The following is a 17,798-nucleotide window of genomic DNA, read 5'->3' as shown; positions in this document are numbered from 1 at the left end:
CCGCGAGGCTCTTCTTCTTCTTTTGGTTTGACGCAGGCTCGAAAACTAAAATAGCGCATTACCGCCACCCACTGCTAGCATCTTGAAGAACATATTTAAACTCGAACGATATTATTATTATTAATACTATTACTTTTGGGGTTTTTGTTATTGCTTTTGTTGTGTTTAATTTATTTTCTACATTTGTGAACTTAAATCTCTCTCTCTCTCTCTCTCTAGCATTACGGAGCAAAAACAATGGGTATACAGTAATAATAAATAAATAAAATAATTATTAAAAATTGCAATTTATTTGGAAAAAATCAATGCAAATTTTAAATAAAATAATTTGTGCTAAATGATGCTAATAAATGTAAAACCGAATAATATATTCTGTAGTTTAATTTTTTTTATTTAAATTTAATATTTTAATATTGAAGTTTTTTTTTCCTTTTCTTTCGTTATTTAATGATTTACAACAATAAAACATTACAACAATATACATATTAATACTAGGGGAGCAAGGGGGGGAAAGAAGAAGAATTAAAGACATTATTGTGAAGAAAAAGGGGGAAAAGAGTTTACAGTTGGGTTAAAATGAAATTGAAGTCTTTTTTTTAAACATAGGCTACACCACCTTCTTTAGTTACAGGATCTTTCAGTCAGCAGTGACAGCGCAACTGCAGGAATGGTGCGTCAGGTGAGTGGCGAGCAGTTATTTGACTATCATTGTATGGCAAATGAGCACCCCGGGACACTTTCTAAGGAGTTATTCAAAGGAGATTTTGAAGGAGAGCTGTTTCATTTCAATATAATGGATCACCGGACTGTTTTGCTGGTGTTTTTCTGCTTTCTGCTCGTCACTGTGCGCTCAGAAGTGCAGAAAGATTTTTCACCTGAATGCCGTGAATTCATGTATATGGGCACTCCCCCGCGGGGTCTGGAGAACCGCTCACTGAAAAAGATCTGCCAGCGTTATAACGGCAAGCCCCGGTATGTCACTCTGTATGATGTGGTGGATCACATCCCGGTGTATTCTGCGTACACTTTCAAACGCTCCGACGGCTTCAAGAAGGTTGATGTTCCTTGGATGTTCGAGCCTCAGGTAACCAGTTCTCATTTCACTCATAATGAGTAAAGTTTTAACCACTGTATCAATAGCTTTGTAGACTTGATGCACAAAAACAAGGCATGAAAAACAAGGTTTGGATTTTGAGCAATTCTTTTCAACTCAACCTGCTGAAAAAACTGAACTGATCTCATCTGGTCTATTATTGTGGTCTGTTGGCTGGTTTTAAACATGCTTCGGGCACTTTCCAACTGGTCAGACTGTGAAACCAGCTGCCAAACAGCTAAACCAGTTGAACACCATTTTGGCCTTGCTGTGAGACCAGTTTAAACCAACTAAGACCAGCCAGCAAGCCATCTTAAGCTGTTTTTACCAGCAGGGAAGCTGATTTGCTGGTCTCCCACCCTGACCATGAAAAGCACCAAACCCACCTTTACAAACAAAACCATCAAATACATTTAGGCTGATTGTATAGTTATATTTTCCATAAGGTACATATTTTATGTACTTACTGTTTAAAATATCTTGAAATTCTGTTGTTGTTGTTGTTACATAAATACTCTGTACTCTCTGTAGCTCTCCACAGAATCAGACTCTGGTGAGATGCAGCCATTTCCTCCCAATGATGTCCACGACAGTTTTTCAGACGCCCAGGCCATCTTGGAAGACTACTCAAACATTGTTGATTTCGAACGAGGCCATTTGAACCCCGACGAGCACCAGGCTCACCCCGATGACAAGGCAGCCACGTACACCCTCACCAATGTCGTCCCACAGGTCCGTGAGTTCAACGTGGGCCACTGGAAGCAACACGAGCACGTCATCCGCCGTCGACTCAACAACTACTGCCGCGGTAAGGCGTACATAGTCACGGGGGTCACCACATCTGGTAGGATGATCCGTAGATACAACATCGACCGAGTGGCTGTTCCTACCTACCTGTGGTCGGCATACTGCTGCGTAGATTACGATCACAATGCCCCGTTCGATGAGCGATCCAAATTCCCGGTCTTCGCAGCTCATGGGCTCAACGAGAAAGAAGGAGCAGAGGTCATAGAGATGTCTGTGCAGCAACTGGAAGATTTTTTGAAGAAGAACACCTTTGTGGACAAGAGGTTTCAGATTTTCTTTGGGAACTGTGAGCCTAATGATGCCATAATGGCAGTCCAGACTTAGGTGTCTTCATCTTGTTTCTCTATCCTGTTGATACCTAAATTCATAAACAAAAATCGTTCAACTGTCAGAATTGTGTTCTGTAGAATGAATATTCTTCCATATGCTCTTAAATAAAAGATTCCATATTTTACAACCTAATGACACAGAAAAAGCCATTTTAGATTCCACTGAAAACATTCTTTAGTTCTTTACAAAACAATTTTTGCATCTACACTTCCGTTCAAAATTTGGGGTCAGTGAGATTATTTGAAAGAAGTCTATTATTGTTTACCAAGGCTGCATTTATTTGATGAAAGATAAAACAGTAATGTTGTGAAATATTATTATAATTTAAAATAACTGCTTTCTATTTTAATATATTTTAAAACTGAATTTGTCTTGTGATAGCAAAGCTGAAGTTTCATCAGCTGTCTTCAGTGTCACATGATCCTTTAGAAATCATTCTAATATACTGATTTGGCACTTAAGAAACATTTCTTATTATTATTATCAATGTTGAAAACAGTTCATGTTTAATATTTTTTTGGAAACCATTATCCATTTTTTTAATTGGAAATTTTGTCCAGTTTAATGCATCCTTGCTGAATAAAACAATTTTATTAAAAACTAACTAACTAACTAAATGAATAACGGACCCCAAACTTTTGATTGGTAGTGTCTGTGCTTTAAAAACCTAGAAATCAATTAAAGAACATTTTGAGAATCAGACCCTGAAGAATATTCCCTAAGATGCATTTTACTTAACTGTGTATGATTATGGGCAAAAAACTAAAATAATTGGATATGACACTATTCACTTTTCATCTTTTTTTATTTCATTTGAAGGGTAAAAATCTGTATCCATTTCCTTCAGCCTTGACTGGTAGAATGAAGATCCAATTTCAGTTTCAGAAATATTTTATATCTTCTAATTAAGATACATGAGAGGACTGAAAAGAGTGATGAAATGAGAGAGATTTATTGACTATAATCATCTGGGGCCTTAGGGGTTTTATTAGGTCCATTAACTGCTTTACAAAACTGCAACAACTAAATCTTTTCTCACTTTGTAAGCATGTTTACTGCAATTTATCTGAATACTGTAACTCTTCTAAAATAAAAATTGACCACTTAATCTTCTCTGTTTGCCTGCAGTCTGTCAATTATCAATATAAAAACATGAAAAACATGACTCAACAACATAAAAGTTCTAGGTGTTCTGGATAAATATTTTCAAAATAAAGCTGATATCAAACTCCTGCGGCTTGATCAATTTAATATGTACACTCTCTATTGATTCTTTTCAAAGGTAAAAGTTGCTTTTGTGTGTGCATATAAGATTAACAATTTTATGAATGTGAGATAGCTCATGTAGTATCAGATAACCAAATTAAAGTGGCATAAAGAGGCAGTGAGCGGAGCCCCATTCCTTCCTAATCCCTTGTTTGCACAGGACACAGACTCCATACAGACAGGCTTATCTCTGTATTCCTTTTTCTTTCATCACCTCTTCACACTCTATTGAGGACTGTTTGTTCTCTCACGATGGCGAGTACAGAATAGCCTGATTTACATTTTATAAGACAGCCATACAAGTCACCCATAAAGATGATTAGCTCTACAGAAAAGAGGACCTGCATTTACATGGAGAAAGAGAGAGATAATAGTTTGTTCTGGGAATTTGTGATAAGGTTTCTGCACAGCATTTTCCTGAACCATCATGTCTCTCCCTCCTTTTATCGATTACTCCTTCCAAAGAAAGTTGCCGGTTAAAATGGTTAAAATGAGAGGATTACTATTACTTGTGTGATTTACCCTGGAGTACACACACACACACACACACACACACACACACACACACACACACACACACACACACATGTATCCCAAGATTCAAGATTTTTTTATTTGTCACATACATGGTTATATACATACATTTATCCCAGTATGCAATAGCTAGTAACTACCAAAAGTGGTGCAAGGAAGGTCAACTGGAACACCGGCGTCAGGGACTTGGGTATCCAGGGCTCATTGATGCATATGGGGAGTGAAGGCCAGCCCATCTGGTCCAATCAAATTGCTGAAAAACTTATCTAACATACACATACACATACACACACACACACACACACACACACACACATGTATCCCAAGATTCAAGATTTTTTTATTTGTCACATACATGGTTATATACATACATTTATCCCAGTATGCAATAGCTAGTAACTACCAAAAGTGGTGCAAGGAAGGTCAACTGGAACACCGGCGTCAGGGACTTGGGTATCCAGGGCTCATTGATGCATATGGGGAGTGAAGGCCAGCCCATCTGGTCCAATCAAATTGCTGAAAAACTTAATGTTGGCCCTGATAGAAAGGTGTCAGAACACACAGTGCATCACAGTATGTTATGTATTGGGCTACATAGCCACTGACTGGTCAGAGTGCCCATGGTGACCCCTGTCCACCGCTAAAAGTGCCTACAATGGGCATGTGAGAGTCAAAAGTGGACCATGGAGCAATGGAATAAGGTTGCCTGGTCTGATGAATAATGCTTTCTTTTAGATCTGATGGATGGCTGGGTGCATGTGCATCATTTACCTGGGGAAGAGATGACAGCAGATGCACTATGGGAAGATGGCAAGCTTTGGGATGCAGTGTTATGCGCTGGGCAACGCTCTGCTGGAAAACCTTGGGTCCTGGCATCATGGGAATTTTACTTTGTCACATACCACATAATCCCTAAAGATTATTGCAGACCACCCCTAATGGCAATGGTGTTCCCTGATGGCAGTGGCCTCTTACAGCAGGAGAGTGCACCCTGCCACACTGCAAAAATTGTTCAGGAATGGTTTGAGGAACATGACAGAGTTCAAGGTTTTGACTTGGCCTCCAAATTCCTCAGATCTCAACCTGACTGAGCATCTATAGGATGTTCCGGGCCAACAAATGCGATCCATGGAGGCCCCACTTTCAACATGCAGGATTGAAAAGGATCTGTATAAATGTGGTTTTCCTTGAGCTAAAAAAAATAGCAATGTGAAAATGTATCAAAATGTTGAAATGTTGTATCCTAGATCCATGTAAAGCCCCATCTGTACAAGTTCACCTGGATGACACGCTCTTCTCTTTCAGGCAAAGTCTCACCGGTTCTGTTTTGCTTATCTAATCAATGCTATTCAAAGTAACCAGCTTCGAATTCCTCTCACTCATTCATTCTATCAAAGAAGCACTCAAGTAAGACTGTCGAGAAGCTCCTTTGACTAAAATGCATCCCTCCGTCATCCTTCTGGTCCTTGCCATCACAACATGGCTCTCTGAACACTGGGGAACTGCAACCGTGGTTGAAGACTTCAACCATGTTGAGAGATGCAAGGACTCGCTGTATATGGGCACTCCACCACGAGGCATCAAAGAAAGCATGCACAAGAAGATCTGCCAGCGCTACGCTGACAAACCCAGATACGTGACCCTGTACGACTCCAAAAACCGTATCCCGGTTTACTCCGCATACACCTTCAAGAAAACAGAGGGCGATCGGCGTGTGGACTATCCCTGGATGTATGAACCTCAGGTATGAAACTATTCACTTTAAGAATAAAAAGTACAAAAACTGTCCCTGGGATGGTCCCTTTCAAAAGGTACTAAAATGAACCCTTGGAGGTGTACGTTTTGAAACCCCAGTGACAGCCTTTGTACCTTTTATCTGAGAGTTTGAGGACTGCCTTTCTTTGTTACAATTGCAATGAAGTGTTGACCTTCTTCCCAGCTTGCAGAGCTTGATGGGAATGGGAACATGTTGCCGTTCCCTACCGGATACTTACACATGAAGTTTGAGGACAGCCAGGCGGTTTTGGATGACTACTCCGATGTGGTTCTGTATGAGAGAGGTCATCTGAATCCAGACCAGCACCAGTCAGACCCCCAGGACCGAGCAGCTACCTATGCGCTCACCAACGTCGTGCCAGAAATACGTGAGTTCAACATCGGACCATGGCGGGAACACGAAGAGCACATCCGTGTGCGCCTCAACAATTTCTGCCGGGGCACAGCCTACATTGTAACTGGGGTTACCACTACTGGAAACATGATCCGACGCAACAACCAGGACCGTGTTGGCATCCCTGAAGAAGTGTGGTCTGCCTACTGCTGCACTGACTATGACAGGAACGCACCACACAATGTACGCATCCGCTTTCCGACCCAAGCAGCCCTTGCCAAGAACGCAAAGGAGGGAAACAGAGTCCAAGAGCTCACAGTGCAGGATCTGGAGAACTACCTGATAAACAAAATGTCCGTGGACAAGAACTTCCAGCTGTTCTATGATAACTGCAACTCACCTTCACCTCTTCCTGCCTACCTTCATTATGCCAAATGATCTGTCTTACGTTCAGCTTATAGCTTTGGTTGTGGTTTCATTTTTCTTCCTTTCTTCTTTCCTGTAGCTTCTCTGTAAATTACTGTACAATTATTTAGAAATTTTGTAGAGTCAGTTTTGCAGAATGTTAAATTTAGTGGTTTGCAATGTTATACACTACTGTTTAAATATTTGGGGTAGGTAAGTTTATTTTTTTTTAATGAATAGAACTTTGCTTTGTTCCTGAAAATTACATTTCAAATAAATGCTGTTGTTTTGAACTTTATGTTCATCAAAGAATCCTAAAAAATGTATCAGTTTTCACAAAAATATTATGGAGCATCTGCAACAAGCAACAACTGTTTTCATCATTGATAATAATAACAAATGTTTCTTGAGCAGCAAATCGGTATATTAAAATTATTTCTGAAGGGTCATGTGACACATAAATAAAATAAAATAAATAAATCTTACTGGCCCCAAACTTTGAATGGTAATGTACAGAATATAGACTTATAAAACTATTTAATTCAGTAGCCATATTGAGGATAATAAAGGGAAATTTGTCACTTCATGGTGTAAAACAATGGTTGTGTAAGTAACATATTTCCTGTCAGCTCTCTGCCTACAACAGTTTTATTGCTTTTATCTTAACATTAATCATCCTATATATGCATAGTGTAATCATGACAAACTGACTCAGTTCACATACACATGTTCAGTAACTCACTGGCACCGCCTTAAGTTTTAGGTTGAGTTTTTTTAAAGCTGAAAAGGCTGATTTTGTGTGGTATAAAATGGTATGTGAAAAATAAAAAATAAAACCCTGACTTGTCATACTTTACCAACATACTTTATTTCTTTGGTATTTTCATTTTGTTCTTTCAATAAACATGACTGATACAAACCAATAAAATACCTAAGGAGAAATTTCTAGTTGATTTTCAACATTACAGCAAAATATGGATTGCTTCATCACCATTATCTATGATTGATATCAGGCATCATGTCCAGTAACTGACACATGTATCAAATCAATATAACATTGTGAGAAACACAGGGAGAGAAAGAGTAATGAATATAAAGGAAATTTTATTACAAGACCTTTAAATAAGATATTCAAAAACACTGGGTGAAAATGTCTCTATGTCTCTTTTATCAATGTTGAGTTTAATAAGTTTTATTATTTTGTGATTATTGCTCAACATTATAAGGATGGAGGGGGAAAATAATTGGCATGGTAAAAATAAAATGAAGAGTAGATGAATTTGTTGTGTGCAGATGGGCCTTGAAACCCACTAAAAACCGCACTTACTGGGATGGTCAAACAAGAGCATCTGCCACATCATGGTGACATATTCTAAATAACTATCTATTCTTTAAAGCAACACAAATACAGCTCCCTACACTTTAAGGCAGGGGTCACCAAACTCTGTCCTGGAGGGCCGGTGTCCTGCAGAGTTTCGCTCTAACTTGCCTCAACACACCTGCCTGGAAGTTTCAAGTATACCTAGTTAGAGCTTGACTAGCTGGTTCAGGTGTGTTTGATTAGGGTTGGAGCTCAACTCGGCAGGACACCGGCCCTCCAGGATTGAGCTTGGTGACCCCTGATTTAAGAAATGGGACCATTAGGAAATACAGCCTTTATGAAAGTGCACAAATAATTCACAGGTCACACAGGACGAGTCTTCAATGACTGACCACTGCAATCCAATACCATGAACGAGATTAGCAAGCTTGTGGGACATTCCTTTCATTTTTAAGGACACAATCTAATCTCAGAGAGACACAAATGAGGAAGGATAAGCAAATACCATGAAGCGAACAAGGCTGAGTAAACCTTAACTCTCTCTCTCAAACTCATATTCTTCTTTTTGCTTGTATTCCTTTCTGTAAATTGTCTTTAGTTAATATCATTATTGGCAGTTGTAATTTTGTGTCTAGTCATAGTATAATAAATGAGATTCTTGCTTTCTTTGCTGCTGGTTTCTGTGCAAGATGGAGATACTATGGAGTCTTTAACTGTTATGGAAGACTTGGCAAATGTGGCTCAAAGCAAACGACCAAAGTCCCCTGATCCCAGATCATCAGACCACATTGACAAGTCAGATGCCTGTTATCTTATTAATCATAATGCCCCAGGCAGGGACTTTACCCAGTCTAAAAATTATCATGGGATCCAACTATACAACATTAAAGCTGCTACAAGGTGTTCAGAAGACATAGTGCTAAAGAGGGCCCAGGGGCCCGGGCCATAATCCATGCCTGAGTAAGGTAAACTATTTCTACAGTTATGACCAAAACCATGGCTGGCTGTAATTCAGTATTTGTACACTAGATGGTGGTGCTGTCAAAAAAAAAAAAAAAAAAAAAAAAAAAAACAAACAAAAAAACCCCTCGACATTCTTACAGTTAGAAAATACGATATAATACTGTATAATAATAGTTTTAATAACTACACAAAAATAAATACAACATTAAAATTGTTTAAGCTAAGGCACAATCTATTAGTTTAGCTTGTTTAAATTTACAGTCGCCAAATTATAAGTGCTTCTAGTAAAGATTAACAAATGAACCCTCAAACGTGAGATCACTGTTGTCACGGGATTGTACACAGAAACTCTGACTGTATATTGAGCAACACAGTGACAGTCAAACAGCACAGACAGAACGGCGTGCGCTGGAATACCATCAAGGACTCCAGAGGAACAGGGTCACGCATACTGTGTGCTGAGTGTGCTGAGCTCAAATCTGTGCAGGAGCTGAAGGGTGCAACAAGAAAAGTCGCAATTAAGGATTTAAGAATTATAAGTGCTTCTAGTAAAGATTAACAAATGAACCCTCAAACGTGAGATCACTGTTGTCACGGGATTGTACACAGAAACTCTGACTGTATATTGAGCAACACAGTGACAGTCAAACAGCACAGACAGAACGGCGTGCGCTGGAATACCATCAAGGTCTCCAGAGGAACAGGGTCACGCATACTGTGTGCTGAGTGTGCTGAGCTCAAATCTGTGCAGGAGCTGAAGGGTGCAACAAGAAAAGTCGCAATTAAGGATTTAAGAGCATTATGCATCATAAAAATGCAGCTTGCGGATGCAAACATTTTCAGGTAAGCTAAGCTTTTTATAAGGTGGAGCAATTAAAGCAGAACACTTTTGTGACGTCGTAATAATAGGGGAGTCCGGGGATGGTTGTAACATTTTTGACATTTCTGTCTGTATCTTGGAGTTAGCCAGTGCATTCAAATTGTGATTTAAACTAGTTACAAGTGCCTGCTATTAAATGACGCAGTTGTTATCTTTGCAGCACAAACAGATAATGAACGGTCTATACAATTACTCGCTAACAAAGGTTATTCGTCCAATTCAATGCATATTGTACGCATTTTTTTTTTGAATTAACAAAATCACTGGTAAATAAAACACACCTTAGTATCGATATTTTAGTTTGAGTATCGATACTTTCGATACTCGCGTCAATATCGATATATCGATACTTTGGATCGATACGCCCATCCCTACCCCATAGGTTAGTTGTAACATACCCTGGGGTGAGATGTAACATTATTATATCGACCTGGGTGATATGAAATAAGGATTATGAGAAAAAAAATATTTTGAAAGCTTTTTATTCAGCACTGACTTTTCAACATAATTGTCTTTGCAGCACAAACAGATAATGAACGGTTTAGTTTCAAACACAAGGAGTGAAATGTTACAATTCACCCCATAGGTTAGTTGTAACATACCCTGGGGTGAGATGTAACATTATTATATCGACCTGGGTGATATGAAATAAGGATTATGAGAAAAAAAAATATTTTGAAAGCTTTTTATTCAGCACTGACTTTTCAACATAATTGGTGTGTGTGTGTGTGTGTGTGTGTGCACTGGTTTGGGTGGTTTATGAGGACACAAATTTGTGTAATGACATGGGTATGACACAGGTATTACAATATGAAGGTGGTTTATGAGGACACTACCTGTAATTCAAAAGGTTTAAAAAAACATAATAAATAGTGTTTTCTTGAAAATCTAAAACATGCTTTCAGATGGAGCAGCATTTACTACACAGAGCCATATTTCACTGACAAGCTACACAAACTGTTTTCTTAATCGCAGAACGATTTCTTCGATTTCATAATCGCGCGATTAAATCGTCTGCGATTATAAATGCGATTTTGCATAGCTTGTCAGCAAACTACCGCTCTGTGTAGTAAACGCTGCTCCATCTGAAAGCACGTGATGGAGATTTACTACTAATCACAGAACCGGCTTTACTGACAAGATGCGCATGACAATCACATTCAATTAATCGTACAGCCCTACACTATAATATACAAAACAGTATTTAAGAATAAATATAATAATTGTTATATCATTGTATTTTACAGAAAACATTTATTTTACAGAAAACTGCAGGGTGACCTGGTATCATGCAGGGAGCCTATAGCTATCAATCATTAGAAATGTCTAAGGTTTCATTTTAAAATGTTAAATAGTTATGATAAAAAAAATTGTGACAGTAATTTCTTAATTTTTGTCAGGAAATCTTATGCATTCACTGAGAGAAAAAATGTAACTCCTGTACACTTCTCTACACTAGAGAAAAACCATATGGATATGGATGTATACTTCCAGGAAATCCCTTATATGGACAAAGGCATCCAGTTATTGCTGTAGCTGAATAAAATGCAGATAAAGATGGTTTGACCGATGAAGTATCAATAGAATAGACATAAGATTGTGACAATATATGGTTTATCTGTGTTCTTCAATCCATGCTCAGCAGCTGTGAAACAGAGCAGGAATATTAGAGACGTGCAAATGATTTGTGGTTTTTAGCAAATTGATTGAGTAAACGATTTGATTCACTCATAAGACACAATTAAAGAGACAGTTCACCCAAAATGAAAATTCTGTCATTGATTACTAGTTCCAAACCCGTAAGACCTTCGTTCATCTTCGGAATACAAATTAAGATAGTTTTGATCAAATCCGAGGGCTTTCTGACCCTGCATAGACAGCAACGGAACTGAAACATTTTATGGCCCAGAAAGTTAGTAAGGGCATTGTTAAAATAGTCCATGTGACATCAGCGGTTCAACTGTAATTGTAAAAGTATTTGCGATAACAGTGTTTATTTGTCTGTTTAGGTCTGGTGTCGGTTTTGATAGTGTTTGTGTGGCTGGGTGGAAACCAGGTCTCTCCCCTCCGACCCATCTGTGACCTGAGGGTTCTGGAACACTTTGTACGAGAAGCTCGAGATTCTGAAGTCATCATGGTGAGGTCTTTATGTGTTTCACACAGCATGTCAGGTTATTTTCAGAAACATCAGTCCATCTGTCTCTTTTTCTCTCAGCGAGGTTGCAGAGGAGGCTGTGGAGCGATGAAATCCTACTTTGTACCGCTGACTAGTGTTGACTTTGCTTTTTGGGAACATATAGACGTGAGTCATGATGCACTAGCTGTGTTTAATATAAAAAAAATTAATGTTTACATACATATTTATATACACATTAGATACTTAAAACCACCATTATGCAAATAAGTAATACAACATAATACAAAAACATCAATATGCATCATGCACAAACTCTTTTATTGTTTATATTTACTTGTAAAGGTACTTTAAAAAGGCTTTGATATATTAATTCCTCGTACAAATCCATTTTTATCAGTTTTCCCATGCATTTCTCATGTTATCATCATATCAGCGATACCTCCTAATTTGAAGTATTTGTGTATTTTATAGACGATTAAAGCCAGTGTATTACATTGAAAGTATTTCTACTCATTCATAGTGTAAATCTATGTGTCCAGGTTCATGAGCAGGCCGTGGAGGTCCAGACTGGACTGTCTCTGCTGGTTCAGGCCCTGAGTACAGCAATGAAAGCAGTGAGCAACTCTCGTCTGGCCAATGCACTGGATAACAACATCAGTAACATCCACAGCCTCAGCCAGATCCTGCACAGTCTTGATTTACAGGTGTTGTAACCACTGATGTGTTGTGACTATGAGCACATGTGTCTGTCCACAGTAAGGTCTATTCTGACATTAAATGGATAGTTCACCCAAAAATGAAAATTACCCAATGATTTATTCACCCTCAAGCCATCCTAGGTGTATATGACGAATACAATTGGAGTTATATTTCCCACTGTGCCAAAATATAATGAATCATTGTTAAAATATAATACTAGAGCAGGGCTGTCCGAACTCGGTCCTGGAGGGCCGGTGTCCTGCAGAGTTTAGCTCCAACCCTAATTAAACACACCTGAACCAGCTAATCAAGCTCTTACTAGGCATATAAGCTGTGTCTCATTTAGAAGGCTGCGTCCTCCGGAGGTCGCATTCGAAGGCTGCATACGTCATCGAGGCTGTTTCATTTCAGAAAAGCAAGTAGGGTGAATGCGAATGCGACCTTCTTTCACAGGATTTCGGAAGATGCATGAGGTGTATCCTTCGCTGCTACAGATAACCCACAATGCTTTGCGTCGCTGTGAACAACCGTTGTTAATTTGAAAAATGCCGGCGCCGGCAGATGTAACGTACACACAAGCACAGATGTGGTGTTTACAACTTACCTTAATTCGCCTCGGTAAAAACGGATAAACTTTGTTTTTAATATCCTCCTCCTTTTTTCTCTAATAGAATGCCTACTGTAGGTACGCTGCAGCTCCTCAAACATTGAACAAAATAAAACAAGTAAAAGCATTTTTTTTTTCAAATTACTTTCCAAATTTAGAAATAATTTTCCTTAATTTAAGTAGTGTGAGAGCGCAACGATGCTCTAAATGTGTTGGCATAGCAACGTGATACTTCCGGTTTCCTTTTCCACCTGTCCTACGAAGGCCGTCTCGTTTAATTCTAGGTTGAGGACACTTCGTATATGCATCCTACAGAGGATTCGACCTCCAGAGGATTCGACCTCCGGAGGGTGCAGCCTTCTAAATGAGACATAGCTATAAACTTCCAGTCAGGTGTGTTGAGGCAAGTTGGAGCTAAACTCTGCAGGACACCGGCCCTCCAGGACCGAATTTGGACAGCCCTGTACTAGTGTATATATATATATATATATATACGAGTACACAATACACTTGAAATGGAAGGGGAAACTAGCTTAGTAGCCAAAGCTGTTAACAGTAGTTGATTTTAGCAGTACAAACAGTCTTGGTTTGTTTCATGTGTTGTGATTTTTTTAACGAGGTGATCCAATCAGATTTGAGAGCTGCAATCTATCCATTTTAGAATTTTTTTAGATACATTTTCCCTAATGAGTCTGTTCTGTTTCCACAGCAGGCCAGATCCACAGTTCTTTCAGATGATTCAGCTCCTGCCAGCACACAGTCGCAGGAGGTCTCCTCTCTCCCAGAACTTCTGCAGGTGCAGAGCAGTTTCCTGCGTGGGAAAGTCAGACTCCTGCTTTCAGCTGCACCAGCCTGCCAACGGCAAAACAGCTGATGCGAACTCAGGAACTGTTTACAGCAGTCAGTGATACACACAAACTCAGACACGAACACTTGATTGTGACTTGTTACTCAATCTTAAAGAGCTTATGAGTTCCAGGTGTCACTCTTTAAATGGTCTTCTGCATTCGAAAGCCTGTAGTCATGTTTCTAGAGAATGCATCACGTGTAGAGTGAAGTAAAACGGTCGTGACACCTTGACTTATTCAACAAGGTGAACATGGCAGAAGAACCTGCAGAGGAACATTTCAGAGTCCACAAGTGGACTCAAAGGCTTATATCAGTGTGGCGAACAGCTTGGCAGGCTGTATCCAGCCACCTGGACTACAGTACACCTGAGACACTTTTATTTAATTATATTTGTATGTTCAATTTTCTACAAATTCATGAATTGTGCTGTTATTTGTTCATTTTTTAGTAGGCAGTGTCCCTTATGTGTACGCATACTACAGGACCTGTCCTTCCTGAGATGTGTACATTTAACAGCAAGACCAAATGTCTTGTTTTGAGGATTACCATGTGGACACAATGCTGTGTGGCTGCTGTGGTATGAAGTATGCTTCCATCTAGAGGACAAAACAGGAAGATTAAATAAAACTGCAAGTATACATAAATTATGTAAGTGAATAAAATAAACATTCATTACGATTTAATGTCTTTTGTCGAAAAGAAGCTTTAGTATCTGTAAACCTTCAAATGAAAATCTAATAAGGGTCTTCAGAATCGTGGGTGGAGGGATATGATTGGATGAATGAGCTTGCACCTGTTTATACAGTGGATACGATTGGCCATGAACTCAACAATAAACAAAATATTTACAAAGACCATGTCATCTCTTACACTTGTAAAAATGTACAGTTTGCATCTTTTGTTTTTCGTCATGACATGACATGAAGTGGTCTTGTGTGTTTTCCATCCACCCACCGACAAGAAACTCCAAAAACAAGATGACGAGAACAAAAAATGGATGGAGATGAGATCGGTATGCACAGTTGCTTGCATTATGGATCATAAATGTATATTTAAGTGGTATGAGGGGTGATGCCTCGTCCACTGTAATGCAGTATGCCTCTTCAGGCTGTGTTTAGTTTCTGACCGCCACTATGGCTCAGACCTGATGCACAAAGCTACCAGAGCTCATATAGAGGCCACATTTGTGCTGTTCCTCATACACTCACACTTACATGCGCATACATGAACGCAAATCGCCCATCTCACGCGTCCTCTCAGCCAGATCGTTCTTGGCACCCTGAAAGAGAGATTTCGGAAAAACACGTTGAGAGGTGAGAGGTTGAACCAGAAGGTCTTACGGGAACTTGTGACAGGGCATGTAACAAGATGTCCACCTGATGACAAGTGAGCTCAAACTGAGATAATCACTCAAAGGTTAGTGTCAGTGAGGGGGAAGAATGTTCTGGACACATCATGAGCTCTCTTGGGCTCTGGATAAAAGAGAGAGATGGCGAGACTCCAGCTGTGCGGGAACGGGTGCAGGTGTTGATCCCGTCGCTCTGGATGTCCAACTCAGCAGAGTCCGAGTCTTTACGGAGAAATGGCGAGAGAGAGCGACACTGTGAACTTTCCTTAACTTAATGTGGCGTAATGTGTGGGTTACTACTGAGGACTATATGAGCGGAGAGAGAGATAAAAGGGATAAAAAAGGAGAGGAGGGGATCGTGGATCTGATCAGTCCTTCTCCGGGAGATGAGCTTTGTCATACAGCTTCCGTAATTATAAATGAAAAAAAAGAAGGGAACTATTTATCCTCTTTATTATCGTCAAGAATCAGTTTCATTTCCGGATATGACCATGTATCTACAGAGGGAAAATAATCTCCAAATGAAGTGCACAAAATACAGCTGATGTAAAAAAGAGAGAGAGAGAGAGAGACAGAGAGAACGAGAGAGAGCAAGAGAGAGAAGACTGCTGCAGAAAAAGACAATAAAAAGAAGAGTCTTGAATCTCGAATGTCCATTTTCCTCTTTAAAAATAAATCATGCAATTTTCTCAAAGCGCAATCAAGATATAAATGTAATTAATCTATATCTTTTTATATAGATATTTGTAGTGTTGTTAATTTCTCTCCATAGGCAAATAACAGTGACAGTGCAAAACAAAAAGCAAAAATGAGAGAGAGAGACCAAAGAAAAGAAAAACAAATTTGGCACTTTTTTTCTCAATTCTGCAAATTCCTTGAATAAATCCAGTTCAAGTGATTCTCTCCACGTCCGTCCACTAGACTGCGTCTGATTGGATGATGATCACAGTACTTGGCACAAGAATGCTGGTAAAAATTAGATAGTAGAATATTTTTTCATTCATAGCCTTATAAGGTTATCAATAATACATATTTTACATGTATGTTTTCTTGATTTATAAAACAGTCCGAAGTAGGAAAAACAGTTCTTTTTGGGGGACTAGAAACGGCTACAGCAGAGCAAAAGACTGTTGGGGAGAAGACAAGAAAGAAAAAGGGAAAGGTGGCAATGAGGGGGGAAAAAATAGGAGAAAAAACTAAATGGGAGGGGATAGCTGCTGTATTGAGTAGGGAAAATGGCCAACATTTCTCCACCCAAAATCTTCTCCAAGAATGAGAGGAGCAGGAAGAGTAAAACAAGAAAGAACGAGAGAGAAAGAGAGTGTGCTGGGAGTGGACTTAAAAAGGACAGGAGTGGTGTGTCGAACAGTATCCGTGTAGAGCACCACTCTTAGTACTGGAGGTCTGTGTCCCTATGTGTTTGGGGGGCCTGGTCCCCTTAGAGGGGTTACTATACTCGTGTGGTGGAGTGCTGGTGGGGCAGGGCGTTGTTGCTATGCCCAGCACTTGGTGCAGGCGCAGGGGGATAAGTGTTGAAGGCATGGAGGGGCTGCATGCCAGAGATGGTGCTGGGGATCATAGAAAGGGCGTTAGCCGTCATAAGTGGCACGTCCTCAGGTGCCCGCCGTAGCGCCAGAGTGTAGTCCGGCGGGCACACAGGTGGTCTTAGAGGCTCGAGGTCGCCATGGAGACCACGCGATGGAAGAGGCGTGCCGTGGTCGAGTTCCACCCTTTGTTGCTTCATCTGCAAGGACATTAGCTCCTCCTCCTGGCTCAATGCCAGGTCGTTATGGGGTGGAGCCCCCACAATGCCAATGCCCGGCCCCGTCCCACGTTGAGGTGAGAGGCGCCGATGGCGGCGCTGCAGCAGCTCGTGCCGCTTGTCGCGTTTATAGTACAACGCGGCAAACGCCAGCACGTTGAGGAAGAGCAGCGACGCACCCACTGCTACTGTCACGCTCAGCTCCGTCGAATAGTCCCGTGTGTCACTTGGGAATGGGAAGCGTTCAGGAGGGTGTTCAGACCCTTCGAGGTCCGGGTCGGGTGGGTAGGTTGAGACCGTGGGGTGGCGAGTAGAGCGTGTGCCAGGGCTCTGGGCCGTGCCCTTCCAACCGGGCCGGTGCGGGCTGCCGGGTGGCAGTCGCGTGGTTATGGAGCTGATGATCTCCTCATGAAGGGTGTGGAGGTGAGGAACCAGCTCAAGCCAGAAAGCAACTTTGTTGGCACGGTAATTATCCCGGATGCGAGGCTTCAACCCGATGTGGAGGTACTGCTTGTCTTTAGAGCTGAATTTGGTCCAGATAACTTCCTCGAAGCGATTGGGCTTAGTATGGATGAACTTGGTATCCTGCGGTACTGGAATGTTCGGATCACTGGAAAAAATATTGAAACAAAGTGAGAAGAAAAAAGGACAGTGGAAGATAACTGCATTTGTATTCTGGTCTCACTG

General features: G+C 40.3%; 3 protein-coding genes and 1 pseudogene across 4 annotated transcripts in view; 3 read left to right on the top strand and 1 right to left on the bottom strand.

Annotated features, from left to right (window-relative positions):
* The first annotated feature begins 793 nt into the window (after nt 1–793).
* LOC107586200 (endonuclease domain-containing 1 protein) lies at nt 794–2,224 on the top strand. Its single transcript, XM_016273466.1, has 2 exons — nt 794–1,084; nt 1,625–2,224. The coding sequence occupies exons 1-2, from the start codon at nt 794–796 to the stop codon at nt 2,222–2,224; spliced, it is 891 nt and encodes a 296-aa protein (XP_016128952.1).
* A 3,148-nt stretch (nt 2,225–5,372) lies between these two features.
* On the top strand, nt 5,373–6,635 carry LOC107586153 (endonuclease domain-containing 1 protein-like; annotated as a pseudogene).
* A 2,890-nt stretch (nt 6,636–9,525) lies between these two features.
* epob (erythropoietin b) lies at nt 9,526–14,659 on the top strand. 2 transcript variants are annotated; one of them, XM_016273408.1, is made up of 5 exons: nt 9,526–9,672; nt 11,719–11,846; nt 11,925–12,011; nt 12,386–12,550; nt 13,865–14,659. In XM_016273408.1, exons 1-5 carry the CDS (start codon nt 9,657–9,659, stop codon nt 14,024–14,026), a joined length of 558 nt encoding a protein of 185 aa, XP_016128894.1. In that variant the 5' UTR covers nt 9,526–9,656; the 3' UTR covers nt 14,027–14,659. The 2 variants fall into 2 exon arrangements, with proteins under 2 accessions (XP_016128894.1, XP_016128893.1); XM_016273407.1 differs by having other exon boundaries at nt 13,862–14,659.
* Nucleotides 14,660–15,938: 1,279 nt separating this feature from the next.
* Nucleotides 15,939–17,798, bottom strand: part of LOC107586199 (neuroligin-2-like) — a 38,583-nt gene continuing 36,723 nt past the window's right edge. Inside the window, exon 8 of the mRNA XM_016273465.1 lies at nt 15,939–17,721. Within this exon, the coding sequence (XP_016128951.1) occupies nt 16,800–17,721 (922 nt within the window). The 3' untranslated portion in view covers nt 15,939–16,799. The remainder of the gene's footprint in view (nt 17,722–17,798) is intronic.

This window comes from Sinocyclocheilus grahami, unplaced genomic scaffold (genome assembly GCF_001515645.1).
Source record: "Sinocyclocheilus grahami isolate Dianchi unplaced genomic scaffold, SAMN03320097.WGS_v1.1 scaffold78.1, whole genome shotgun sequence".
In the NCBI taxonomy this organism is placed as follows: Eukaryota; Metazoa; Chordata; class Actinopteri; order Cypriniformes; family Cyprinidae; genus Sinocyclocheilus; species Sinocyclocheilus grahami.
Note: the sequence above shows the minus strand (reverse complement) of the source record. Positions and strands in the feature narration are given on the sequence as shown.

Bases quoted from the DNA above. Each gene is read 5' to 3' on its own strand.
- LOC107586200 (XM_016273466.1), top strand. From the start codon at position 794: ATGGATCACCGGACTGTTTTGCTGGTGTTTTTCTGCTTTCTGCTCGTC. The intron at 1,085-1,624 runs GTAACCAGTTCT...TACTCTCTGTAG, and splicing joins CTTGGATGTTCGAGCCTCAG to CTCTCCACAGAATCAGACTC.
- epob (XM_016273407.1), top strand. The intron at 11,847-11,924 runs GTGAGGTCTTTA...TTTTTCTCTCAG, and splicing joins GAGATTCTGAAGTCATCATG to CGAGGTTGCAGAGGAGGCTG. The intron at 12,012-12,385 runs GTGAGTCATGAT...CTATGTGTCCAG, and splicing joins CTTTTTGGGAACATATAGAC to GTTCATGAGCAGGCCGTGGA.